The sequence below is a fragment of the Mus pahari genome, chromosome 1, assembly GCF_900095145.1.
Source record: "Mus pahari chromosome 1, PAHARI_EIJ_v1.1, whole genome shotgun sequence".
Lineage (NCBI taxonomy): Eukaryota > Metazoa > Chordata > Mammalia > Rodentia > Muridae > Mus > Mus pahari.
Genome location: NC_034590.1, coordinates 72,275,249 through 72,303,200, shown reverse-complemented (window position 1 = coordinate 72,303,200; position 27,952 = coordinate 72,275,249). Strand labels below are relative to the sequence as shown.

Sequence of the window (27,952 nt, the reverse complement as noted above, 5' to 3'; positions counted from 1 at the left end):
CTGCCTGAAGATACACTGCAGAAAGTTCTACTCTATCTGCCCCCTTAGCTGACTTGTCCAGCTTGGTCCCAGACCTCCTTACTCCTTGAACTGACCTGGCCCCTGCTCTCCTTTTCTGGGCCCAGTTCTCTGAACAACCCAGCCAGTGCGACTGAAGCAGGTCTCTAACACAAACATAATCCCATCCTTCCTCTGCCCAAATATTCATGTCCCTCCCTCGCAGAAAACTCTTCAAGGTTCCCTTGGGACCTCTGTACAAAGCCCAGGGGATCTGGAGTTGGAAGTTCTGCAAGCTGTGGCTCCTGCCCAGGCTGCAGCTATGTCTCCACAGCATATCTCTACAGCTTCCTCCCTGTTCTTTTGCTCAATGCCACCTCTCGGCTTTGGCTTAAACCATTCCCAGGATGCACCACCTGTTAGCTTGTGCTGCTCTTTATTGGTTCGTTATTCTCGAGCTATTTTGTGTCTGTGCAGCTTAGGGGGCCCCAGAGGACAGGACCATTATTGCCTATTTCTTTTCTGCATCTCTCCACAGGGTATAGAATGAATTGTCCTGGGCTCACAGAGGTGGTCACACATTCAGCCACCTCCTCCCTCCCTGGGCAGGCCAAAGTGTCCCAACTGTGTATTCAACCATGAAAGAAAAGAAACCCCCACACACAAATGGGCACCAATAGGCACACACATGGACACCGGTTACACAAAGACCAAGAGGTACACATATTCTCACACCAGTTCCGTGATCGCACACCCACACCAGAACACTTTAGGTGAACACACAGATCCACCTACACACACACACATAAAGAGCAGTTATTCAAGCACTAATAACACACAACAGTGAGTGCACACCCAAGCAAGCAAGCAACATGCATGCATACTGTGACAGAGCACACACATTAGCATGCAGGGCAGTATGCAAATGACCTGACCTGCGTACCTCCTCCTGCTGAGGCAGCCAGCTCTCACTCAGACACAGGCAGTACCCTACCACAGCCACACAACGCCACACAGGCTGCTTCACATCCAACCCAGGGACCCCAGAACCCTCAAGACCTCCACACCCAGGATGCCCCTTATATTCCACAGGTGTGTGCATACATGTACGTGTGCATGTGCGTGTGTGTGTGTGTGTGTGTGTGTGTGTGCGCGCGCACACACACACACACACACACCAGCACCACTCCACCACCAGCACCTGCTTGCCACCTTGGAACTTCTCACAGTGACTTCTTCATTCATTCATGCAGCTCCTGAACAAAGCGGGAGCTTTGAGGTTCTCGCTACACTATCCTGGGACAGAGGCTTTGAGGTGAAAGTTGCATAAAGTAATGTCCCAAACCTTTAATTCCGGGTTCTATGGAATGTATTGCCCTGATGCTCTTTTGTTCTAGGATCACTCTTACTTATATATATATCCTTATTCTCTCCCATACGCACACCCTAGACCCCTCTACACACAGTCCTGGCAAAGATGGTTCTTCTCCATGGTGCTGAAGCCCCGCTCAGCCACCAGAGCTCCTAGAAACTCCTTGGCCAAACTCCTCACCCCACCCTAAAGATAGTTCAGGCTTCTCTCCACCCATCCCCCAGCCAGGAGCCCTTCTTCAGGACCCCAGCTTCATCACCTCCTGGATGGATGCCAGGCATCACTCCTCTACACAGAGACCCCCTGACTAGGTTGCCATCCCCAGCAGGATTGAACCTCCCATGTGGCTGAGCTCCATGTCAACCCCAATTCCTAGAGGGACTCCCCATGTCCGTGGTATCGTTCGCTGCTGCTTATCCAGCCCCCAAGCCCCCTTGCTAGTACTCACGGCTCAGCCGGTCGCGCTGCCGGGTACTGCTGGCTCCTGCAGAGGATGGAGTGGCCGCATGCCTGCCCCATCACTCCTCATCATCTGCCTCCCCAGCCAGACTAAGGTGGCACCTCGCCCTGTCCCCCCTGCCCCCACTGCCCGGAGTTCTGGCTGGGGCACTCCCAGCAGACATAGGAACCAAGAGCAATGGCTGGTTCTTGACTCTGCCTGTACTCAACACACAATCCAGCTCCGCTGCCTGGGCTGCTCCGCCTGCCTCTCCGGCTGCTACTGCCTCTGCTGCTAGGCTGCCTCTGCTGCTAGGCTGGCTCTGGGAGGAGGTTAGAGCGAGTCTGATAGTGCAGAAGGGGGAGGGAGCGTGGGGGAGGAACAGAGAGAGGCCCAGACAGAGAGGGAGAGGAGGGAGGAGGGAAAAGACACACAGAGGGAGAGACTGAGAGACACACAGACACAGAGAGAAACATCTGAGGAGAGAGACAGCTGCATCCCAGAGAGATAAAGATGGAAATACGGAGACCAGAAAGGATGCAGAAACACAGCTACAAGAACCAAGATGGGGCTGGGGACCCCAGGGACAGGAGGACACAACCCAGACTCTCGAAGGCCCCACCACAAAGTCCCTCAGAGTGGGAACACACACACCGTTATCCTCAGAATCTGGGACAGCAGAGCCTCTTGCAGAACTAGCTGTCATCCCTTCTAGGCACTCTGGCTGTCTTTGTGTCGTGTCCTAGGGCGCATACCAGTGCGAGCTGTCTGTCACATAGCAGACTCGGCCTTGTCACAGAGCCTACCTTTGGTGACTACTTCCCAGGGCCACCGTGAGAGCTGATGCCTGAACTACGAGGAGTTGTGGGTACCCAGGTGCCCCTCCCCCACCTTCGGTGGCCACAGGTTCTAGGCATGAGGGAGATCTACTGCATCCATATCCTGTCCTCATGGAGGACTCTCCAGGACAAAGCTAACAGAACGGGAGCACTGAGCAAAGGAGCAGGTAGGCCGTTGTCTCAGTAGACAATTATTGTGCGTGGGAGAGAAAGTGCCACACCATGGAACAGGCATGGTAGTGGGTGGGAGACAGTGAGGGTAAGGAAATGGAGTTCTGACTCCACCATTGATTTATTCATACGTTTGCAAACACCTACCATTAGTCAGCCCCATCAGCTACGACTCGAACTGTTTCTTGCCCCCTGCCCACCCTGACCCAAGCAGGAAGTTGGCAACGTTTCTAGTGGAGGTTCTTAGTTGTGTCTTTAAAGGCAGAAGGGAGAGCTAATCCAAGGAGATGCTATGGTGAGTCTCACGGGTGACCTCATCTCTCCAAGTCATGGAGAGAGTGCCACCCCCGCCCCCACAGACACACACACACACACACACACACACACACACACACACACACACAAAGCTCCAAGCAGAGAAGCCCCTGAGACTTGATGGAAACCTGACACAAACTGAAGGGCGCGTGATGAACAGGAATGCGCCAGTTTGTGCAGGCAGCCTATCCAAGCAGGGTATTCTAGACACAGTAGGCCCATAGCCTCAGACATGCCAGCCTTTGCTTCCCTTCTAGAACCCCAAAGATGGACCTGAAAAATCACGGAGAGTCCCGGGAAAAATGCCTCTCTCTCAGAGGGAACAAGGGTCAGGCTGGTTCTAAGATAACTGAGCCAGTTCAGGAACTGGTGTCTTACTTAGCCTGGCACCTCCCTGCGCCAGGCCTGTGAGCTGAGGTGCTCCCCAAGGTCCTGGACCATGGCTGTCTCTCACAGCTCTCCCTCGGACCCAGAATCTGCTCACAGACCTGAGGGGCTGGTCAGTGGACCTGGGACAGAAGAGTTCAAATGAGGGTGCCTCCTGGGTGTGGGTGCGAAGTCTTGACTGGCCCCCTCTCTGCTCTCCCACCTGGAAACGGTAGTGGCGGCTGCCTGCTCAGAAATCTCCTGGGAACAAGGGAGGGTGCTCTGCTCCTTATCCAAATGCCAGCCCACACCTTACAGTTCCCTGTAGCAGGATCTGCAGGAACAGGGGCAAGGTCCAGAACAATGAAGATGAAGTGGGCTCCAGGGCTCAGATGGGATTTGAATTCCAGCTCTGCCACACGCCTAAGGGAGCCATTTCACCTCTTTGAATTCCAATTTCATTTCCTCACATGAAAGACAAGGTCACAGATTCAAAACATAAAGAACTGTAAAATTGGGGGGAACAACTCTAATTTCTCAGTAAACAGTTGCCTTCCTCATGGACGAAGAAGTTGAATGGATGGAACCCAAAATGTACTAAGTCCCACATGCCGGGACAGGGACTCCCCTAGGACAGTATCTGGATGCGGAGGTGCGGAAAGGGGTAAGGGATTGAATCCAAGACTCTCCTCATCACTTCCTGCCCCTCAATCGCTTAGATCTTCCGCCGCCGGGCTGCAGACCCCGCCCACCCAAGACCCCGCCCAAGGACGCTCTTCAGGATACTGAGCCAAGCCTGCCTCGTTCTGAGACCCTTGCCCTCCACATGAGAGAGTCAGCAGTCATCGTTTTGTTTTTGTGTTTGTGTGTGTGTGTGTGTGTGTGTGTGTGTTTTCTAACTGGGTCGCGGTAGAAGCAAGTGGGAGTAGGAAGGATGCTTATGGAAATGAGGGTGGCTGCCGAAAGTGATGAGAGAGTGTCTTTCTGAGATCGGCCTCCACGCTGCCACTCTTTGCCTCCGGAGGACTGCAGGATGCTGGGTTCCAGCTATCTTCTTTGCCCAAGACCACGACGTTTCAGCGCCAGCCTGTGCCTCCTCCTTGCGCTGCTGTTTCCCTCCTACCTTCCAGACGGCCCCGCCTGTCTCCCTCCAGGAGCACATCCCATCTTTGCCTCCACAATGCGGATGCTCCTAACAAAATTCCCCATTTTCTTTGTCCCACTGAGCAGAGATCCTCCCAACACACACCAACTCATCTAGCCCTCTTCTGGGGTGCCAAAGGCCAGTATAGTATGTCTCCAAGCATCTCCTCCAGGAATATCCCATTGACCCGAAACCCAAATAGTGAAGAACCAACTTGACTGATGATTGTGTGTGATGTACCAGCAAAATTTCCAATCCCTAGACAAAACTTTACAGCTTGACCTCTCTCCTCCCCTCAGTTCCCTGCAACCCCCATCCACAGAAGTCACTGGATTCTTACATCCATACTTATTCACACGTCCCTGACTCCTCCCCTTTATCCTGGCCTCTCCCCAAACCCCAGTCCCAGTTCAACCTCTGTATTCCACATCCATGCTGCACTTAGTGGTAGTTTCCTGACATATGCGGCCACACTGTGCTCCCTCAAAACCCTCCTTCACCCCCAACTCCTCCAACCCTGGCTCAGGGTCCTCAGTCTGGCCCAGAATGATCTCTCTTTATCCTCTTCTGCTACAGGTGTGTGTGTGGGGGAATCTCTATCACTTTCCAGTCCCCTCTGTTCATTTTTTTATACAATGTTTATCCTCCATAATACTGACTGAATTCCCTTCTTTTTTTTAATGACCACGCCAAATCCTGTGCCACCCTTCCTGTGCCATCTCAGCACACACCCAACCCAGCACCCTTGGGATTCTGGGCCTGAAGCTAATCTGCTTTTGGCTCTTCCTCCACACCTTGCATTTGCCCTACCCCCTCCTGTCTGGGTTCTTCTCATTTCATCTGCTGAATCCTCCTTTCTTGGAGGATATGCCTTGACTCCCAGCCCAACCCAAGGGTGCAAGGGTAGAATGCTGATGGAGAAGTCCAGAGAGAGACCAAAGATGGAAAGGGTTAGTGCTAATCAGAGCCAAGTTCGGTCCAGGATCATGTTGCAGTGAGTCTAGTAAGGAGCTGGGGCAGGCTGATGTCCCCTATTCCCTGGGGCAGGCTGATGCTGCAATACACTGTGCCATCCACTGGGGATGGGGAGTAACTGCCAGGCCATTGATGTCACAGGGGTCTGGGACACACTGCATGACTCTGCCTGGGGACAAGGATATAGAGTGGGGGTCCAATCCACCCTGGGTCTTGGTAACAAGCACCCATGGGACAGGGGAGAGATGAATTGGTAGCTCAGAGTCATCTCACAGTGCCCTTCCCCCTGTGGCCAGGAAGCTGCCTCCTGTAGGTTTGATGCCCAGAACGATGCTACCGTGAAAGGCCTGGCATGTACTCTTGGTGCCAGGGACAGGTCACTGAGCAGGGACCTCATCACACCACCAGAGACAAAGCCTTTGCTTTGACAAGGACATGGAAAGCCACTATGGTCTCTAAAACAGCTTTAGGGTGGAGCAACTTCTTCACCATCTCAGGAAGGTGGCTTTGTCGGTCCAGATGAGGAGTCATGGGTCAGCTTCCTCTGAGGGGCAAGGCTGGTGACCTTAGGAGGGGGTAGTAATCTCCAGTTACCACTGGGGATGAAGCACTGGGACAGATATCAAGTCAGGGGAGAGCCAAAGGCTAGTACTGTGTCTTTCAACCCAGAATCCAGTAGCCCTGCTTCCTACCCAGTGCAATGGGTACAGCTAAGCAGATGTGGCTCAGAGGAAGACTGAGGCAGATGAGGGAGGCCAACCTGGAGTACAGCTGGACCCTTGGGTACCTCTACTAGACGCTGATATCAGAGCATAAGAGGCCAGGGCCAGAAGGTCCGACTCCTCACTACACAGATGGGCAAACAGGCCAGGGCCAGATCCAGGATCAAAGGATGTAAAGAGTAGATAGAGCTGGACCACAGATCAGAGACTCCTGGCCATTGTGTCCCAAGTTACTTTCTCCTCTTCATACTCTCTGCCTCTCCTCTGGTAAGGATGGAGGCTCAGCAAAGGAGGCCATGGATAGAGTTTAGCACTTGGACCCCCCTCCCCACGACAAGAATGCAGCACTTTACTAGGATGGGTCAGAGCAGAGGCAATCCCCGAGTTCCTCTTCTAAGAAAGGTTTTGCTGTCCTCATCTCCCTCCAATCTGGCACACCAGGACCCCCCTTTCCCGGAGTCCCCGGCCTCCCACTCAGTCCTGCTTTACCTCTTCTGTGCAGCTCCCCACACCTGAGGAGGGAGGGAGGGGGCGTGACTCAGTGGGATAAAGGCAGCTGTTATATTTGAGTGATTACGTAAGCCAGGAGGAAGGCAGCTGCAACGTGACTGCACAGAGGCCAGGAGACAAAGTCAAGTCTGGGTTGCAAGGCAGGGGTCTCCTCCTGGACTCTGTGCACTCTAATCTATGGCAGAGACAATTCTTTACAGGACCGGAAAGCAACCACTGTGCACGGGTGGCAAGGTCTTCCTTACCTCTAGGCACTTAAAGAAGGGTCTACCCCACCCCACCCCCCAAAACTAGCTCTCAGGTTTCTAGACACCCTAAGGCCAGATTCTAACAAAGCTGCAGAACCCACCGGGGACTCGACTTCAGCAAGGAAGACACAAATGAGGAAAGGGCACCTGCCAGGACGGGTTGTCCCAAGCCTGTCTGTCCTTGCTAGGCCACTCTCTGACCACCCTGGGTCTCCCAAGGGTGAAGTGAGAGAACACAGGAACCTTGGCACAGCAGGCATTCCGTATCCTCACTGGCAAGGGGAAGGGCTGGTTGGCGGTTTCACAGGTAGTCCAAACTTACATTGAGCTGACTTCTCTGCCCTAGGTAAAGTGACATGGATGGCCAACCATGAAGTCTGTGGGACCCTAGGCAAGGCCCTGAGCACTGCTAGGGTTTGCAGTTATCTTCCCTGCAGTGTCCAGGGAGCATCAGAGCCTTTGCGTCCTGCAGCCCGCAGTGCAGCGAGTCAAGGAGAAGTAGGGCTAGAACAGGCTGCAGGCAGACGTGGTGACCAGCACAGGGCACCAGCACAAGGCCCACAGCCATCAGGCCTATGGGGTTCCTCCTACACACACAAACCCCGGAGGAGGAAGGCTGTGCCCACCCAGACTGTGTTGCCATGACGCTCACTGGTCTCCATGGTGCCAGGCACACAGCCCTCCCCTCATCAAGAGGAGGGCTGAAGGTGACAGGAGCTGAGGAGATGCGGGTTCCTGGCACCCCCTCCTAGTCTATCCCTCTGCCTGGATCCTTGGGGTTCCTCAACTTGAACCTCTGGGAGACAAAGCAGAGGAGAATGACAGTTTCCACTTCAGAGTCAAAAGAGTGACAAAGAGGGGACTTATGCAGAGAAGACAGGCAAGATTACAGGGGAGTGGCAGAGGGGGAGGGGAGGGTGGAATGGCGAGAGGGAGGGCACACTCAAGTCACCAGGCAGAGTGCCTCCCAGCTGATAAGGAGTGGGAGGTACAGTCCTTAGTCCCAGCTCTTTGGTCCGTGGGTGGGGGTGGGCGGACAGAACAGAGGAGGAGGAGGTGGGGGAGGAGCAGCAGCAGGAGGGAGAACAATTTTCCTAGAGAGCTCTTTGTGTGTGGGTGTTCCTCCTCCACGTGCTCTGTGTGTGCGCGCGCGCGCGCGCGCGTGCGCGCGTGCTGAGTTATGGCAGTGCAAGCTGAGGTGTGCAGGCACGTGTGTGCGGAGCATGAGTGTGTGCCTGTGGCCTGTGTCACTGTGTCTCCAGGGTGATAAATACAGCAGTAGGAGCTGTAACCAGGGCAGAGAAAGTGTGGAAATTTCCACAGGCTGAAAGTAGTATAGAGGAGGGCACATGCCAGGGCCAGTGAGCTCTTCAAGAGACCAGTGCCCTGGTTGGTTAGCTGGGTACAAATCCTCCCCGTGTTTTCATAGACCATGGACACTGGGAAGAAGAATCCAAAGGCATTCCCTGACAGGAGAGGCAGGGAGATTCCGACCAGCTCTGTGCGGGCGTGGGTACTCGAGTGCGTGCATGTGCGAGACAGAAACAGTCACACAGTCCAAGAGTAGGATCTGGGTCATTCAGGTCACTAAGTACTTAAGTGGTAGAAAAGATGCTGTTTTCTGGTAGGGACAAGATCCTAAAGGGCCCATTAGACAGGGATGTAGTCGTGTCTCCTGGGTAGCCATTAGAGCTAAGGCCTGACAGCTAGGGTGTGGACGGGAGGCCTTAGGGTGTGGATGGGAGGCCTTAGGGTGTGGACGGGAGGCCTTAGGGTGTCTGGTGCTGAGGGTGTGAGGCCCTGGGGTTGCATGGGTGCTATGATCCAGCTACAACAGGTCCTTACTGCAGGCCATCTGCCTCTGTCTGTGCTCAAAGCCATTCCCTCTCTGGCATAGGCCTCTCCTCAACACCCACCACCCTCCTGTCTTCTGGGGCTTGAGCCCTTCATGAGTCCCTCTGAGCAGCATTCTCTCTTCTCAGGGTTTCCTCCTCCCCCACACCACTTTCTCATCTGCCCCAACGTGTGCATGTGTGCGGCAAAGCTCTGCACACAGTGGGTATTCAACAAGTGCTTGGTGAGTGAGAGCTGAACACAGGAAGTAGCCAATAAGTGCTGACTGAACCTCTCAAGCTCTTCTACTGGATGTCACAAAGATATCACTGCAGATATATCTAGGAAGACTAGCAAGGGACACTGCTGGCACGTCACACTTACCTGCGCCTGCTCAGTCAGTGTTCCCAGGAGGCTATCAGGATGCAGCTTAGCTCCAAAGGACAGCGACAGCACAGCCCATCACAGATCTAAGCAACTGTCAAAGCCACGAGGACTATAAAGGACACCTGCCTACCCGCCCATGCTTTCCAAAACTGAACTGTGGGCAGGCAGCAATAAGAGCAAGGGGGTAGGGAAAAGGTTCCGTGCCCCCTCCAGCCCCAGGGTTAGCACGGTGGTGGCGGGGTCCAGCTTTTCCCCCACCTGTCTCACTACAGCCTGTGTGGCCAGAGCTCCCTGGAGCCAAAGGTTCCTTGGTCCTCATGGCTGGATATCATGCAGAGTGGGAGGGTTGAACTGAAGGAGCCAGAAGAGAGAAAGGCAGAGACCCCAGTCCTCTTCTGCCCCATATCCTCCCCTGCCCACTTTCCCCCAACACTCCACCAGCAATGCCTCGGTGCCCAGGCTGTGCCCTACTGCAGCCTTCTCTCTCAGAGTTCCCTCCCTGTTCTCCTCCCCAACATCCAATCCCACCCCCAACCACACTCCTCCAGGCTCCCTCCAGGCTCCCTCCAGGCTAACTCTAGGCTCCCCCCATCCAAGCAACCTAAAGTTCCACGTGTACCCCTCCCTTCTGGCACTGGCTCCAGTTTTAGGAATCCTTGAGACAATAGAGCCTTCTGCCCTGACCCCCCAACACTGCAGTCACAGGTATTTTTCACAAAGGTTGAGTCTCAATCCTGCAGGGATGTGACCTCACGCCAAGGGAAAGCACTTTACAGTGTCTTCTTCTCGGGTGCTCACAAGAGGGGAGAACAGGCTGAGAACATGAGGAAAGCTGCGAAGACTCTAATGTCAGCCAGGGAAAGCAGAGAGCAGAGGCTCAGGCTTAGGTATGCACTCAGTAGTCATGGGGCGAAGGGCTCCTCTCATGTCCTACAGCCCAGGAGAACAAAGCAAAGCACCTCTACTGCGCTGTCTTACACCACATCACTAGTTGCTGGCCAGAGGCAGGGCTGAGTGGTCCAGCTGGCAGCAGAACAAAGCCAGATCCAGGAATATCACTGGGAAGGGAGGGAGGGGAGGGAGGGAGGAAGTGGTGCAGGTGTAGGGAGGGTTAGGAGGTGTTACACAGACCCTGCTCAAAATTTGCAACTATGAATGGTCCATGACTGCCCCCTAGTGGCCAAAGACAGCTCCCCTCTAGCTAATCCCTAAACCAGAGTAATGACAGTGCCAGCCCAGCAGAGGGCACCTCTAGTTGCACCTTCTTCCCGGGTCTCTGGGGTTGGTGGACAGTAGATCAAGTTCAGGGAGGAACACTAAGCAGCTCTTGGGTGCATAAGCCTTCTAGCCATGTCCTGCCTGGAGGACATGATAATTTGGCTTGGAGAAGCTCCCTGAAGATAAGACAAAGTGATGGGGACCTTAGCTTGTGCAACAGGTTAGTAGAGCTCAAGGATCGTGTGCTGTCTCCCGGCAAACACCCCACCCCTTCCTGAGAAATGGGGTACATCCAGGGCTCTGCTCTGCCCCTTTCGAGGCTAGGGACAGGACACCAGCAAGTCTGCTCACTAGGCCTTTGAGATAGGGTGGTAATGAAACTCCAAAGAAGGCAGAATGCTTGGCACTTTCCCAGAAGTCTCCAGTCTGTCTTTTGAGTAGCTGGCGACCTCTGTAGGTCAGCACTTCCCTCGGAAGGCGATGCCCTGTGATGTGAGAGGCAGGCTCCACTCTGGAAGCAACGTGAATGGTGCCCAGGGTGAAGCCCCCTTCACAGTCCTCCAAAGCTTGGGGCGTGCACTGTGGCCTCGTGTCTCCAGCAGGGGCTCTGAGTAGCTGTGCCAGGTCACTAACACAGATCTAGGCCCCAGCTCAGATGGCTGCAGGGACCGGGGCTCAGACTAGCTGGGGTCTGCCTTGTCCTGAATCAGAAATTCCATAGCGTGGCTGTACAGTGGCACAGTAGGTACACAGCCAGGCCAGGCCAGGCCTCTGCCAGGACAGTAGAGGGTAAACAGCTCAGTAAACATGCAGAGGGTAGACTCAGGCTCCTGGCTTTAAAGCCCCAGCATTCACCTCTGGGCTTCACCACCAACTGTGCCCTTAGCCTAGGACACCAGTCCCCACAAACCATCACAGTCCTCAGCACCATAGGGTAAAATATACAGATATATTTATATTATCAAAAAGTATCCAAAGTGGGGAGGGGATAGCAGACAGCCACAGCCTGGGCCTCCCCGCACACACCAGAAGAGGGCTGACCTCCCCAAGTCCAGATGCCACCCTGTAGAAGCTTCCCACGAGCTCCCTTGTAGACCCCCCCCAGGAGTAAGTTCAGGGTGTCACCTTTTCCATTCGGGAGCCTGTGAGAAGGGGTGGGCTCCCTCCCAGCGGGGCTCCCTCCCAGAGGGGCCCCAAACCCTTCTCCCACACAGCTCCTGATTTCTGTCTATCTTTCTAATCCCATGGATTCAAGGAGCGTGACCCTGGGTAAGCAAGCCAGGTCAAGAGCATTGCTTGCCTGGAGAAAAAGGAAGGGTCCCCCCTGGGAGATCCCCACCGGCAGCCCATTTCTGCCCAGCCAAGGAGCCTGTGCTGCAGTCAGGATGTGGGATGTGGGTATGGCTTCCCCGTGTGTTCTGTTGGCTCACACCAAACACGCAGAGCACGAGGGCGTCTGAACAGGAAAGCTTCCCGATGGCGGTGATGGTGTCCCAGAGTCAGAACGACTCCTGTGCTCAGACATGGCGGAGGAGCTGTAGGGAGCACAGAAGCCCAGATCCTATAAGTGCTTTGTGAAAGTAAAAAAGGAGCAGCCAGCAATGGAGTGGATGCCGAAATATCAGCAGCTGGGGTTCCCAAGGCTAGGCAAAAGGGGCCCCAGAAACCTAGGGAAGGGACTAGACAGGCTTTCAGAGAAATCAGTGAAGTGCAGGCAGGCATCCAGCCAGGTCCCACCCAGCCTTGCCCACAGGGACCAGAGACACTTACGGAAAGGGGGTCGGCAGTGAAGGCTGCCACACTCCGGCGCATTTCATTTTCACTGCCTCGTAGAGGGATCAGTGATACACTGCCCATCCGGACCTCAGGCACTGCCCGGGACACTCGAGAGGGCTCGGAGGGCCACACCAGGCCATCGTGCTAGGGAACGACCAGGAAAGGAGTGCTAGGGTCTAGGCCACAGCTCAGCTTGCAGGCTCAAGTTCCACCCACCCCTTCTCAGAAAAGCCTCCAGCTAGGATCTGAGCTGACGCCTTCGGCTTTGATGGAGGCTGATATGAGAAGCAGCTGTTCCGCAGACGACCATAGCCCAGCACAACCCAGCCAGCTAGATTACTCAAGATCCACAAACCTCCCTAAGAACGCAGCATCAAGAAAACGAAAGGTGCTGTGCCTCCTCTTCCCGGCAACCAAGAACTACAGAATGCACCCTGTTTTCATCTCATCATTGACCACCAGGAAGCTCGGCAGCTTTAGAAGGATGTAACAGCAGCAGGAACAGAGCCCAGCCCTGGGAGTTTTGACTTCCTTCTCCCTACACAGTTCTGAACTCTGCTGAACATCTGTTCTAACTCATGTGTTTCATGTCTAACCAGCCTCTGGCGTGACTTCTCTGCGGGTGTGGCCCTTCAGGCTCTGTTCCCTGTACACTGGTGCTGAGGGAGCTGAGAGAGCCCCTTAAGGCTCAGTCCTATGTGCTGCTCAGACTCACTTGAAACTCAAGGTCTAGTTCAGTCACGTGACCATGGTCTCAAGGTTCTTACAATCAGGGCCAACCTCCAGCACTGATGGCTTCTCCCCTTGCAAGTGGTGAATGTGATGGCTTGAATGGGAATGACACACATAGGCTCATATGTTTGAATACTTGGTGGAACTGTTTAGGAAGGATTAGGAGGTGTGGCCTTGTTGGAGGAGGTGTGGCACTGGGGCATGAGTCTTTTAAGTTTCAAAAGCTCTGGTCATTTCCAGTTCTCTCTCCTCTCTCTCTCTCCTTCTCTCCCTTCCTCTCTTTCTCTTTCTCTTCTCTCCCTCCCTCTCTCCTTCCCTCCCTCTTTCTCTCTCCTCTCCCTCCCTCTCTCTCCCTCCTCTCCCCATCCCTCCCTCTCTCTCCCTTCCCCTATCTTCTCTATCTCTCCTCTCCCTCCCTCCCTTTCTCTCTCCTTCTCTTCATCCCTCCCTCTCTCTCCTTCTCCCCCCTCTTTCTCTCCCTCCTCTCCCCATTCCTCCCTCTCTCCCTCCCTCCTCTCTCCCCATCCCTCCCTCTCTCTCTTCTTCCCTCTCTTTCCTCTCACTCCTTCTCTCCCTCCCCCTCCCTCTCTCTCTCCTCTCCCTCCCTCCCACTCTCTCCCTCTCCCCTCTTTCTCTCCCTCTCTCCTTCTTCTCTCATCCCTCCCTCCCTTCCTCCCTCCCTCCCTCCCTCCCTCTCTCTCCCTTCCTCTCTCTCTCTTCTCTTTCCCTCCCTCCCTCCTTCCTGTTTATGGATGAGGTAGAAGGTCTCAGCTACTCCTCCAGCACCATGGCCGCCTGACTGCTGCCACGCTCCCTACCATGATGATCATGGACTCTAACCCTGTGGAACCCTGAGCCCCAAATCAAACCCTGTCTTTCATAGCAGCCTTCCTTTTCTTTCTGACACCGAGGTCTTTGGGTATGCTGTTTCCTCTTCCTGGAAGCCACTCCACTCCAGGTGAATATCCCTGTGCCAGAGACCTCATTCCTATGCCACCATTTCTCTGCTGCTGTCCCCACGCTCCATGGTGGAGCCTCTGGAGAAGCCCCCTGCAGCTGGTACCTGCACAGAGAGGAAGGTGGCGAACCACTCCCGAAGCTCCATCTGAGTGTCACAGCAGAGGTACCTGCAGAGGGCACAGATCGGGTTGTGAGTGTCACAGCAGAGGTACCTGCAGAGGGCACAGATCGAGTTGTGAGTGTCACAGCAGAGGGACCTGCAGAGGGCACAGATCGGGTTGTGAGTGTCACAGCAGAGGGACCTGCAGAGGCACAGATCGGGTTGTGAGTGTCACAGTAGAGGGACCTGCAGAGGCACAGATCGGGTTGTGAGTGTCACAGCAGAGGGATCTGCAGAGGCACAGATCGGGTTGTGAGTGTCACAGCAGAGGGACCTGCAGAGGGCACAGATTGGGTTGTGAGTGTCACAGCAGAGGGACCTGCAGAGGGCACAGATCGGGTTGTGAGTGTCACAGCAGAGGGATCTGCAGAGGGCACAGATCGGGTTGNCTGCAGAGGGCACAGATCGGGTTGTGAGTGTCACAGCAGAGGGATCTGCAGAGGGCACAGATCGGGTTGCCGCCGATGGCCTTGGAGAGCGAGCATCCTGCCTCCCTGTTTCCTCATAGGCCGAGAGGGAGGGCCCCGATCTTGCCCATCTCCCTCGGCCAAGGTCTTAGAACAGGGGCCTGGCTTACCACTGCTGCTTCTCGTGCTTCTCTGTCTCGTGCACCACCGTGAAGCCCCAGCTGCAGGGAGAGCCAGAGAAGGGGTCGCTTTGTATTTGCGAAGATTTATGGGACAAAGCCCAGAAGCCTGGGCAGAGAAGAGCCAAAGTTTCCTCCAGTGCAGCACACCAGGGCCTGTGTCCTTCTCCCCACTGGAACGCAGGGCCTGAGTTGGGGGTGGTACGTGTGTGTGTGTCTAGCATTGCCTGAGTTACTGAGTTCTAACCTCACCAATGAAAAACAAAAAACCCATCCAAACGTGCTGATGTCTGCCCAAGCTCACCCAAGAACCAGAGGTAGCCTGGCACAGCCAGCAGATGAGAAAGTTAGCAAATCAAGTCACATGACTGCGGTGCCTAACAGTCACGGTGGCACGCATTGCTTTTCGACTTGCTAAAACATGAGACTGCTTAATAAGAGTTCTTGCAAGCATGAGGATCTGAGTTCAAATCCCTAGCAACCGCAAAAGAAGCTGGGCATGACCGTGGGTGCTGGTAACCCCAGCACTGGAGAGCAGGGACAGGCAGGTGGACCCCCAAAAGCACACTGACCAGACACCTATAGCTGAAACAGTGAGCTTCAGTGACACCCTGTCTCAAGAGAATAAATAAGGCAGAGAGTGACAGAGGAAGAGACCCCAAGTCCTGCTCTGGCTTCCATATGAGCACACACAGATACGTGTGCCCGGACACTCACTGGCATGCACCACACACACACAAAACACACCAACCCCCCCCCCCAAATCATAAACTCACTCCCACGATTACCTGGACAGCTCAAGGAGACGCTGAGCCCTGAGTCCCAAGCCCTATGACAGAACCCCAAACTCAGGAGGCTCAGGGGTTACCTGAAAGACCATACTTCTAAGGTGTGTCTCGGTGACCCTGACTACGAAACCACTACACTATCCCCTATAAAGCTCTGAACCCGGGCTGTGCTTTCCTGTCAGTCCTTAACCCCACAAGGCCTAGACATAGGCCTGCCACCTCAGTCCTGACTTACCAAGTAGGTGGCCGCAGTTTTTTCTTTACACCCAGGTAGACTTTGAGGCTCTTGACAGGCCACTCCTTCTCAGGCCGGTGACTCTGTGGGGGAGGGAGGGGGACACACTTCTATCAGTCAGGTGGGTACAGTCAGAAGTAGCTCTTCCGCTGGCCTAATGCCCTCGCCCACCCCCCATCCCCAACACCCAGGCATTCTGGAACAGGGCTTCTCCTCCAGGAAGCCTTCTCACCAAAGCCCTCCCTGTTCATTGTCCAGCCAAAGACGATGCTTTCTGCAGTAGCATCAGACAGTCAACCCTCAGACCCCAAAGACGACACTTCAGCTGGGAACTCCAGGGCAATAAGTCCCAGGCCCTGCTTGCTGCTTGTCAAGCTGGAGACTCCAGGGCCTGACTTCTCCCCACAGAACACAGAGCCAGGCCCAGACTTTGAGAGCGCCTTCAAGGTTGTCCACTAGGGTCTGCATTTGTCTCAGTCACTCATCACACTCCCTTCCCCTGCCCGTGGAGGCTCCAGGGTTGACTGTGTGAATGGAGGCTCGGGGACCAGCCATCACTAGCATTTGGCCCCATCAGAAGGCCAATGGCTGAAGCTGAAGCTTGCATGGTGTTCTGCGTGACAGGCCAGAGGGAGAAAAGTCCCAATGGTCTGAGGCAGGAAGCCAGAGACCCATAGACCAGGGTGCGGAGCCAGACCGTTGACATGTTTGCCTGGCCCTCACCTCTGCATATATGGGTCTGGGCTTGATGGGAGCAGGCTGGCTCAAAGGCAGAGGGGACACGAGCAGTGACCCTCAAGGAAGAGACTGAAGGTTAATGAACTTCTTCCAGTTGTGGGAGCCATTTGCTTGGCTTCCTCCCCTTACCAGGCATCCCTGGACCCATCAGAGGTACCAGAAAGGATGGTAGGGGACGGAGATGTACTTACAACTGCAACTGAGGCTCTAAAACCGAGCCATCCCCACCTTGGTCCCCACCATTGCTCCCAGCCACCCCAGGCATGGTTCCTCAACAGGAGAAGAAAGGATAATCTGTCTCAGAACCAGAGGATCCTTCTGCGTCACCTCAGGGCTGTGGGCCAGAGAACGTGTCAAGATCTAAAGCCTGCTGGATGAAGGAGCCTCAACTCTTCAAATAGAGCACCTTACCCAACAATCACAACATGTCCCAAACAGCCTGGACCACTGGCTACAGAATGGGGATCAAGATGTGGGATGGACAATAAAGCTAAGGCTGGGGGTGCGGGGAACAGGGTGTGGGCAGAACACTGGGGAGAGGACCTGACACATACACATGCACACACATGCATGCACAGGTCCATACACGCACACACGCACACACACACACACACACACACGCACACGCAAACACACCACACACGTGCGCACACACACACACACGCAAACACACACCAAACACACACACACACACAGACACACAGACACACACCAGGTAGAGGCAAGGCTGAGGCACTGAAAAAGTCAGCCTGCACACTAGGACACGGGAGAAGGGATGGAAGATAGAGACAGGACAGGACACAGGCTGGGAGAACAGAGGACCCTGCAAAGACAATGGGATGGGGAAGGGGCTGGAAGAAGTCAGGCAGAAGGTACTGGGCAGTCCCTGTCAGGGCAGGAGACTGGTGGACAGTGGGGGTGGGAAGGGGGAGGCAGAAACACAGAGAAGAGACTAACTCCTATAGGAACTATATTTTCTTTTCTTTTCTTTTCTTTTCTTTTCTTTTCTTTTCTTTTCTTTTCTTTTCTTCTCTTTTCTCTTCTCTTTCTTTCTTTCTTTCTTTCTTTCTTTCTTTCTTTCTTTCTTTCTTTCTTTTTTTTTTTTTTCCGAGACAGGGTTTCTCTGTGTAGCCCGGCTGTCCTGGAACTCACTCTGTAGACCAGGCTGGCCTTGAACTCAGTAATCCACTTGCCTCTGCCTCCCAAGTGCTGGGACTAAAGGTGTGTGCCACCACTGCCCAGCTGGAACTATATTTTCAAGCAGCTCAGAGTTCTGGTACCATGAAGTCCAAGGAATAAAATTTATGCTCAGTGCTCATGGCACCTCATGATAGTATCACAATTTTTCTAGAATATGCCTTTCTCACATGCTCCAGAGTCTTAAACAGCAGGAGGTCTTGGGCTGGGGCTGAGAGGCCACAGAGCCTCCTTGGTATGAGACTATCCTAATTTAAATATCCTTTCCTGTGACCCCATAAGCCAACTGATGTCAGAATCATCAACACTTCAGTGGCCTCCAGATGACAGCTTTGCCTGTTAACATTTGGCAGCTTTCCTGCTATACCCTGGAGCTCTAAACTGCCAGGATGCCAGACAGAGAACAGACTTAACACTGGCCTCCATCCTAGCCTGCCATGAACAAAGTAGCCTTGGGAAAGTCCCTGGGCCCTTTCTCACCTTGGAAAAGGTAACTTCCTGCTCTGAGGAGAGTAGGAACAAGTGCTAAACCTTGCTCAGTAACCATCAGACCTCCTCTCCATGCCTAGAGGTTAGCACCTGCCTTTTGGGGTGCATCAGGTGCCCTCCTTCCCTTCTGCCCACACAAATGGCCTCACTCTGCTCCTCGAGTCTAAGGAAGCGCCTCCAGAATGAGGACCAGGGGACAGAACATTCTAGAAGCAGGCTCAGAAGTGAGTGAGAGATCCACAGGAGGAAGGACAAACAGAGGTGCCTGCCAGGAGTCTAGGCAGCTTTAACCATGTACAGAGAAACGGAGATGAGGAAGCTACTCCATCCATCTGATCCTCCATGACAGCCAGATCTGTTCAGACGTGTTCAGGAGATGCAAGAGGTAAGAAAGGGCTGGAGACCGTGACGGGGTCACTGAAGGACCTCACGCTAAAACACCGTGCTTGGCATCAAGCCTCCACTGCTCTCCTGCAGAACCATCTACACTCTGTGTGCCCTGTGGCAAAGGTGGTACCCACAGAGTACTACAGACGGTGCTCCTCAGCTGAACCTGAGCCAGAGGCAACCTCCAGACGTTAGAGCCAGGCTGGGCAGCACTAAGAGGCACATGGAGGGGCTCTCATGAGTGGCCAAGGAAGGCTGGGCCACCAGCTAGGGAGGCTGGAAAAGCACAGCCACGCCTGAGAGAAAATGTCTCACAGCCTTGTGTTCCAACAGGTTCAAAGACAGCCCCAGCACTCTGTCTAGGTTTGGAAGGTGGGAAGCTCTGACAGTAAGAGGAGATGAACCAGTCTTAACCCACACTTGGGTCTCTAAAAGTGCCTCCAAAACTTCTCTGAGTACTACGAAAAATTCTAGCATCACACCAACAAGGGACCCTATCTTGAGAAAAAGGTCTTGGTTTGGGGTCAGGGTAGGGGCCAGTGACTTCGTAGGAAAACAGGGAGCCATGCCTGGTGAGAACCGGGAGCCCTGATGGTGTCCTCAAGCTCTACCCTGCTCGCCTGGTCCCAGGTAGTGTAAGGAAGGCAGCTGGCAGCTGGCAGCTGGCCCACAGCTACTCACGGTCTCAGGGGCCCCGCTCCACGGCCTCTGGCTCTGTTTGATAGAGGAGCAGGGTTATGGAGGGCATCATCCCAGTCTAGAGCCAGGACAGATTGTGTAGTGGTGTGAAGGGCAAGGGAGAGGGGGATGGCAGGGCATCTGTGTGCAGAATGCAGTGCCAAGGAGTGTGGTCTAGGAGACCACTGGGCATGGGGGGTAGAGTAGGTCAGGAGGGCCGTGTCCTAGGAAGGGGCAGAACAGGCTTGAGCACAGCTCAGGATGGATACCATGGGACAGATACATTCTTGCGAGAGTGTGATAAACCTCAGGCGCAGGGAAACATGGGGGCGTGTGTATGATGTCCTGGCAATTATTCACTGTAAGGCCTCATGTGGATACTCAGGGTCCCAGCAGGAGAATATACAGTTATCATCAGCCATTGTGCTGCCAAGACCCTCAGAGAAGGACCTCGCTCCTGCAGACCAAGGGCAATGCTTGTGTATGAGTGTCTGAGCACATAGGAGATACAAATGTCCATCACGGGGCTTACCCGGACCTCCTTGTAGAGCCGCAGGCAGCTGCTATTGAGAATGAAGTAGCGATCATGGAAGCCACCCGAAGGCAGCCCCAGACCCAGGAGGCTGCGGTCTTCGCGGAACTTCATCATACCATGCTTGGTGTCACCCACACGGCTGGCTAAGGGAGGACCAGAGTGGGCACAGGCTACACTGCCCCACCTCCAGATTCCAGTGCCCCACCTCATGTCCCAGCCTCCCCATGGAAGCCCCCCAGTTTCTTCCATCTGACCTGCTCTGTCCTGGTGCTACCAGGTCCCACTCTGCCTCTAGATGGAGGTACCTATCCACCCCACATCCCCTACAGACGTCACTTACCCAAGTACAACAGCATGGCCTCCATGGACTGGTACTTCTTCACCACCAGATGGCTGTCTATTCCCAGCCCATGCACAATGGGCAGCACCTTCTCCGCAAAGTGCAGCGGGCGCTCTGTGGAGAGGCCACACCACTGTCACTGGGTCCACACCGCTTAGTGCCACCAAGGGCAAGCAAATGGACACATGTCACCTGCATAGCTCAGTGTCCACTGGCACCGTGACACGCCACCATCACGATCACCCTTCCTATACGTTAGCTTCTGACTTGTCATACCTACTCATAGCCAAAACCAAGGCTGTATTGTCACCCATGTGTCCCCAACAAACACTGCCTGTGCTCAGATTAGAAATACTCCTTCCACCCTTGTGGGTCAAATCTGGTATGTCCCTCTGTGCTTGTCCTGCACAGTCTGAGCATCAGATGGCCTCTAGCGTGTACTCTACCTCCCTGTCAAGCTTTCCCAATCTAGCAGCAAACAGCATCTTCCCAAAGCCCTGTTACTAGCCCTCCCACACCCCGCAGCCCCACCAGGCCCTGAATGGCTGACTCTACCTCCAATCCCACCCTGGGATTCCTCGAGTCCTGATAGGCCCAGCCTGGTGCCAGAGCTGGTCTTGTTTCTGGGATCACTTATCCTGCCTTCAGCTCCTACTCTTCCTCACAGCAGGCTACGGCACTCTAAAGCCATCAGCCTTGCATAGCGTAGGGCAGGCATGTGGACCACACCACCAGAGGAACTGGCATGGACTGGGTGAGGCAGAGAGTGTCCAAACCCCGGAAATCTCAAAAACAGATACTAGACTCGCATCCTGAGACTGCCTAACTCCTACCCTGTTTTCGTAGCTGTCTCAGAGCATGTAACCAAGCGACCCCCCAATCAGGTGACCACAGGCAGTCAGCCAATCATGGAGCAGCACCCGGACCACCTCTCCAGGCTAATGAGGCATCTTAGTATCTTAGCTTTCAGCCAGTGACTTTTTCGCATCCTGGATATTCTCACCCCCCCAAACTATATAACACTTGGTTCACCCCAAATAAAGTTCAAATGTACCCCCAATAAAAAAATATAAACAAGCTAAGATCATCTTAGCTACTTCATTAAAGATGGTTGGAGAAAGTCTGCATCTAAAAGAGCCTTAACACTAAGATCTTCGAAGAAGCTCTGCCCTTACTCCCAACCAGGCCAACATCCTGCTCATCCCAGACTCCCAGTCTGACACTCCGAAGGGAAGAGGCAGATTGCAGACCCCACCTGTCCTGGACTTCACCCTGGCCTCTCTGAGCCAGTGTACTGTTGGTATCTGGATACTCCGAGAGAAAAGGCAGAACCCAGGACCACATCATAGGCTCTGTTGACAGCCTGGGCCTTTCCTTTAAAGCAGTTAGGTAACACCAAGGGAGTTGTCTATTTCCTAGAGTGATCACGGTATTAACATCTCTGTCCCTTACTAGACTAACCACTGCTTGGGTCCTCAGTCTAGCAACTGCCACTCAACACAAACAGCTGACGCCTGCATCTCAACATGGCTCCCTTAACCATAAAAGGCTCCAATTGGCCATTCACCTCCACAGCCAGGCTCCCCCATCACAGCCACCTGCTTGTATGATCACTCTCCACCACCCTCTTCACCCCAATAGTATCACCCTACAATCCTGTCATTGAATTCAGCATTGTCCCTTCTGCAAGCAACACCATCCTGACACCTGGGAAAGCATCATTATGGCTGGCACTGTCACCAGGACCTGTCAGCTGCCAGTCACCACCAGCATGGAGACCACAATTTTCATCAGCGTGCCAGCAAAACGTGTCATCTAGAACCTCTGGCTCCCAAACGGCAGGGAGCAGGAGAAATGAAGGTTGGGCTAAAGGCAGCCCACGGCCACCCACCTGCCTCCTCCTTCTCATTGACCTCAAAGCAGGTCCAGTAGTCCTTCTCCCTGATGCTCACATTGCGGCGGTCCAGGATCTCCAGAGTAAGCTCCTCCGCTGTCATGGATGCGGGGATCTGCACAGACCCAGAAGGTCAGCCAGTCCCAAGTGCATCTCCGGTCTCTGTTTGGCCACAACCTCCTGTAATTTGGTCCCCAAACCCATTCCTCATGGGGTCCTCTGAGCCCCGAGATGCAGAGAGGTCTTTGGGGAACCTCACATATCTCTAAGTGACTCTGTCTGCCCTGGCACAGCCTGGCTCAACAGCCCCCACCTTAACATGCTGTTCAGTCTCCACCTTCTTCTCCTCCAGGTAGACTGTGCAGATGAAGTCGCCAGCATGCTGCAGGAGAGATGGGGCTCAGCTACAGGTCTGGGAGCAGAGCTGGTGACCAGCCCAAGCCTTCCCGAACCCTGGCCTGCACCTGGGTCCCACTGGCAGTGCCAGCCACTCGCATCTTCACGATGGCTGTGACTTCCTCCCTCTGCTTCCTCAGCTCCTCCTCGTCCACCTGGGGAGGGTCGGATGTCACTGCCATGTGAGAGGCTTAGCCTTGCCCACCCCTTCCCTCGCCCCCAATCCCAGCTGGGACGCACACTGAACACCACCACATAGTGGTTGATGAGGTCTTCCACCACCTTGCCGGCCTTGTAGTCCTGCCCGTCAGTCTGGAATAGCGTAGGCCCGAACACGATAGCCAGGTTGTGTGTGTTCATTTGGTTTGTGTCTGAGAAACACTGTACACTGGAAAGACAGGTAACTGATAATTAGAGGGCCTGGCCCAGAGCTTCCCAGCCACCTCCCCAGTTCCCATCAGGCCCAAGACTAGCCAAGGGACTGAGGTCAAAGAGGACAGGGTAGACCGCACATAAGGAGTGAAAGGGACACATTTCATATCCTGGCAAGGTACAGAGCTGGGGAATAAGATTTGGCCTCAGTAACCTGGCCCAAAACTGACAAATACCCCATTTCCCCCCTTTATCCTGATGGACATAAGCTACGATACAATGTCCAAGATCAGGGCAGTCATTGGGTGGTCCCCAGGCCCACCTGTTTCCCAGGAGAGGGCAGTGAGCCAGGTTGGGAGTAGAAGAACCTCACCCCCTCACCCCCCTGCCACCATCTCCCCAGAGCCTCACTCTGGCACAGTCCTCACCAGTACAGATGGCTGATCAGGGCCTTCACAGTGGCCCGGTTGACAGGGGGCAGATGCACCAAGAGCTCTCGATACCTGGAGATCTTTTCTTCCTCATCCTCGATCTCTGGGTGGGGTGGGGTGGGGAGATGGACTGGGTTAGAAACTGGCCACCAATGACCCCTTCGAACAGCTTTGCCTCTCAGGATGGAGGTATCATCCATAGGCACCTAGCAGGACAGGGAGTGCTCCACTCTTCACCTCTGAGCAACTCCCTCTATAGAATGACTAGAATAGGCAGAGGAGCTGGAGCAAGCCTTGTCCAGAGTACGATGGGGACATCCTGAGGTAGGTAGGGTGGACAGGGCTGGATGCAGGCAGCGGGACCCACCAGAGGCCTCCAGCCAGGCCAGGCGCTGTGCACGAGTGAAGAGCCCATCGGGCAGGTCCCTGAGGAAGCGTTTGAGTGCAGAGGAGACGTCATCCACGTGCTGCTCTCCCTCCTTTAGGTGCACAGAGCGTGCGTCCTGCCGTAGGCTGTCTAGCAGTCTCTGAGTCTTGGAGGTCTGACCACACTTTCGATAGATACCCTCTGAGGTCAAGCCTGGGGAGGGAGTTATGCCACTTTTTAGAGGGTTCCTGGGCACTGGAGTCTGGGTATCACGGCTGGGACTTGGAGGCTGGGCTCACCACACTGCGTGATGTAGTCCACACAGCGGTACACAATCACTGGGATGTCCGAGTCCCCAAGCTGTTGCTCTGATAGCGTGTCTCCCAAGCTGGCTGCTGCTTTCTGGATGGCCCCTAGCCAAGCCATGAAGTCCAGCCGCCGCTCACCCTGGATGTACAGTGTCCTGGAGCAGAGATAGTCACCGTCCCACCTGCCTGCCCCTGTATCCCACCAGCCCTCAGGCTTCTCCAGGATCCTCAGGGAAGCCAAGGCTCACCTCCTCCGCTCCACCAGCACCAGCACTTGGTTCTCGCTGTCTCCTTGGATAGCTATGGAGGGGCCAGTCAAGGTGAGGCCCAGGCCTTATTCGTGACCCATACACTGCTCCCTCCTGAGGCCCTCTGGGTCTCACCCTTGGATTCCACCCACCAACCTAAAGGGCTGCTGAGATGTACTTCAAGGACAGGAGAGGATATGGAGGGCAGGCTGGATCATCTGCTTAGGCCATAATAGAATTCAGACTTCCAGACAAGGGCTAGGGGATGGGGGTGGGGGGATGGGACAAGGGATCCTAGAGACTGGGGAACCAGGCAAAGGTTCACATACAAAGCTCTTGCAGTCTCCGGAGCTGCAGTGGCTCTTCCCAGGGCCCCTCTGGGAAGACAGCCCGGAGCTCAGAGCCAGTCATGGCAAACCAGCCCTCCTGGGCCTGCTGAAGGCTCAGGCCAGCTTTACAGGGTAGGCGCCCAAGACGTTCAAAGTCCCGGGCTAGCAGGTCCTCAGCCAGGGGAGGCACGAAAGCCTAGTTGGGGAGATAGTGGAGAGAGCGTGTAAGCACAGCATAGCCTGTTAGAGGCACCCTGTGGGCAAGGGCTCTTTTCCCTCTAACCACTTCCTCCTTCCCAAGGCAAAGCATAGCGCAGTGGCAGAGGACTCTGGGTCCATGTCCTCTGTACCCATTTGGATGTGTCCTTCTCTGTGTTCCCAGTGTCCACATACTTCACTATCTGCTACAGCACTGGATAGGCCATAGCATCTAGACTCAGCCTGTCTGTCCCACTCCCACAGGAACCACAGAGCACTGGTCCACCCGGGTCCTCCAGGCTCTGGGCACCGATCCTCAGAAGGCATTGAGCGCTCATCAAATGAGGAATGAAGCCCCAGGCTCTCAAGGCACAAGAGGGCTCTTGGCTCTCGTCTCTAAGGCAGCCCTCTCCTCTGTAGCCTCCCTGCCTTCCCCTCTAGTCTAATCGGACTCCTGCAAACGACGACACCGAAACATGCTCCTCATAGCAAACGTCCACTAGGTAGCAGAGGGCTGCAGTCTACGTTGCCGTTGACCCGAGAGGTCTGTCCTGAGTCTGTTCTCCCCACACCTGGCTCCTTCTCCATCAGAGATGGAAGAACTGGAGTGCATGAGGTTCAGCCAGAGGGCCCACCCTGCCTCTATCACTCGCCTGCCCCTCCTGAACCAGGCCTACCTTGGCAATGCACTTGACCCACTCGTGAGCCAGCTCTGCATTCTCCAGCCCAAACAGGTACAACCGTTCTCCCTCTGTGTACACCTCAAAGGTATGCTCAAAGCTGCAAATACACAAATCGGGGTTCATTCATCCAGGACAGCCCTGCCCCCCGTTAACTCTCCACTCCTTGCCCTGATCCCCAAGAGGTGGATGAACAGCCTTGAACTGCAGCCTCATGAGCTAAGGTCAACATAGACAGTCTCTTTGTTGTGTGGACCTGAGAAGGTCCTGTCCTCCTCTGGGCCTATGTCCCTGTCTCCTCAATCAGACTTCCCAGCACTGGTAGTTTGTGGTTATGGCTAGGGGTACTCACCCATGGGTGTCCAGAGGGGGAACTGCTAGGCATACTATCTCGCTGGCCCGGATCTCCCCATTGGGTGTCACTGCCCGTTCATTCTCATAGTAGCTCAGGACCCCATCACTCAGGACACACCAGCGCCGGCTGAACTCTGTGGAGAAGTTAGAGGAACCATGAAGAAAGCCCCAGGCTGGCTGGAAAGCACTCCTGCCATTTCCCGGGCCTCTGCTCCTACCCAACCTCTAAGCTCTTCATTTTAACTCACCACTGACCTGAGTACTTCCCCCAGCTGCAGACTAGTCCCCACTACCCAGTCCCCAACTCTCCCCTATAGCCCATATCAACTTTTGGCCTCCAGCTTGGAGACCAGAAACGACTGAGTCCTTGACGCCACTTTTCTTTAAATGCTAGGTCCCACGCTGTCCCCAATCTTCAGGGCAACCTGTGTCTCTCAGTCTACGTCTGTCTCTGCCTATCTCTTTAGCTACTCTTAGCTTCTGCCCCTGCTGCTCCTTCGACCTACAGCTCCAACTGTACAGGAAGCCTTGGGAGCTGTGGTGGTTTGAATATGCTTGGCCCAGAGAGTGGCACTATTAGGAGGCGTGGCCTTATTGGAGTGGGTGTGTCACTGTGGGTGTGGGCTTTAAGACCTTCATCCCAGCTGCCCGGAGGTCAGTCTTCTGCTAGCAGCCTTCAGATGAAGATGTAGAGCTCTCAGCTCCTCCTGCACCATGCCTGCCTGGATGCTGCCCTGCTCCCACCATGATGCTAATGGACTGAACCTCTGAACCTATAAGCCAGCCCCAGTTAAATGCTGTCTTTATAAGAGTTGCCTTAGTCATGGTGTCTCTTCACAGCAGTAAAACCCTAACCAAGACATAGGCCCACCCTGTGCCCCATCTCCTTTGCCAGATACACTCTTCACTCTATAGTCTGCCTCCTCCAATGGCCCTGAAGATGCACAAGATCCCAGTAGAAACAGAAATGGGAATCTGGACCATGAAAGTTAAGAGAGCGGAGCACCAGAGTCAGGCAGGAGACTGTAGCTTACGGCACCAGCCTCACAGTGGCTCAGAGCTTCCTGGCACTCAGGGTGAAAAGGATGACTCAGAGGAGTTCCATAAATGACATCATCAGGCAGAGGGAACTGACCAGGAGCAGCAGAGGGCTACACCATCCGGGAGTCAGACAGAGTATCTGGGGGACTTCAAGAAGGGGTTCTGAGAGAGGCCGTAAGCAGTGGGCATTCTGCTTCTCCAGCTTGCTGTTCCTCACCCTGTCTGTGAGAACACCATGCCTTCTGAGAACAATGTGACCCCAAGGCCATCGTCCTCAAGGACTGAAGAGCACACTAGCCTGCTGAGGTCTTCTTCATTCTGCAGATGTATGCTAAGTTACCAGTGGGTACCAGCATGCCCCAGGTGCCAGGGCTACAACAGGTACCAGGTACCATGTATACAGAGGTATACAATAAAGAACAACTGAGCTGGGTATAGTGGCACTACCTATAATTTCAGCTACTTAGAAAGGCTGAGACAAGATGGAAACTTGAGCCCAGGAGTTCAATGCCAGGTTCTGGGTAGCAAAAAGACTTTATCTTGGAGAAGAAAAAAAAAAAAAGAATAAAAATCAGATGGAACAGTTAGAGAAAAAATAGTATTGGGGGTGACATGGGGCACAGTATTGAGTGGCTGGGAAAGACATGATATCCCCGAAGACATGATGTTGTAAGGGATATGTGGGGAAAGCATTTGGGTCAGAGAACAGCAAATGCAGATTCCTGGTGGGGGGTGGGTGTAGGTAAATCTGGCTTGTGTGACAAAGTCACAGAGCTGGGCAGAATCTAGGGAGGGGAGTCTGCCAGATGGAAAGGTAGGTAGCTCTGGGTTATATGTAAGCACTGCAGGCTGAATTTGGAGTCAGGGAGTAAATGGAAGACAGCTGAGATCTGAGAGGGACGGCACTCAAGTTCAAGTCCTCAATCCGCCTTCCATCCACATCTGGAATATGCCAGCTGCTCAGCACAAGGCCACACCCAACAGGGGCTCCATACAGACTTCATGCTCTCCCGGTGGTGCCATACCCATCCCCCACCCCAACGAGCCCAATTTCTCAAGCACTCGCTGTATACAAGAGGCCGTATCCAGGTGGCTCTGCCAGAGTCCACTTGGCACCCTCAGGTCCTCCAGCAGGACCAGCCCTAGTTTGCTGGTCCTGCAGCCAGGCTGACACACACCATAGGCCTGGATGGGTAC

General features: G+C 54.4%; 2 protein-coding genes across 6 annotated transcripts in view; both read right to left on the bottom strand.

Moving 5' to 3' along the window:
* Pde2a (phosphodiesterase 2A) overlaps positions 1-2,076 on the bottom strand; it is a 90,880-nt gene extending 88,804 nt beyond the window's left edge. Inside the window, exon 1 of the mRNA XM_029535682.1 lies at positions 1,818-2,076. Coding sequence (XP_029391542.1) covers positions 1,818-1,888 — 71 coding nt within the window. The 5' untranslated portion in view covers positions 1,889-2,076. The remainder of the gene's footprint in view (positions 1-1,817) is intronic.
* Positions 2,077-11,466: 9,390 nt separating this feature from the next.
* Positions 11,467-27,952, bottom strand: part of Arap1 (ArfGAP with RhoGAP domain, ankyrin repeat and PH domain 1) — a 65,468-nt gene continuing 48,982 nt past the window's right edge. For 3 of the 5 annotated variants that reach the window (XM_021191801.2, XM_021191818.1, XM_021191827.2), the window contains 18 exons: positions 25,713-25,848; positions 25,358-25,460; positions 24,483-24,678; positions 24,154-24,205; positions 23,897-24,060; positions 23,598-23,810; positions 23,228-23,333; positions 22,668-22,815; positions 22,496-22,582; positions 22,345-22,413; positions 22,029-22,146; positions 20,138-20,251; positions 19,795-19,940; positions 15,774-15,856; positions 14,742-14,792; positions 14,108-14,171; positions 12,307-12,456; positions 11,467-12,071 (listed from right to left, as the gene is read on the bottom strand). In XM_021191801.2, the coding sequence (XP_021047460.1) occupies positions 12,054-12,071; positions 12,307-12,456; positions 14,108-14,171; positions 14,742-14,792; positions 15,774-15,856; positions 19,795-19,940; positions 20,138-20,251; positions 22,029-22,146; positions 22,345-22,413; positions 22,496-22,582; positions 22,668-22,815; positions 23,228-23,333; positions 23,598-23,810; positions 23,897-24,060; positions 24,154-24,205; positions 24,483-24,678; positions 25,358-25,460; positions 25,713-25,848 (2,018 nt within the window). In that variant the 3' untranslated portion in view covers positions 11,467-12,053. Of the gene's footprint in view, positions 12,072-12,306; positions 12,457-14,107; positions 14,172-14,741; positions 14,793-15,773; positions 15,857-19,265; positions 19,299-19,794; positions 19,941-20,137; positions 20,252-22,028; positions 22,147-22,344; positions 22,414-22,495; positions 22,583-22,667; positions 22,816-23,227; positions 23,334-23,597; positions 23,811-23,896; positions 24,061-24,153; positions 24,206-24,482; positions 24,679-25,357; positions 25,461-25,712; positions 25,849-27,952 lie in introns of all 5 variants that reach the window. The other 2 variants (XM_021191782.2, XM_029547776.1) reach the window with 1 other exon arrangement.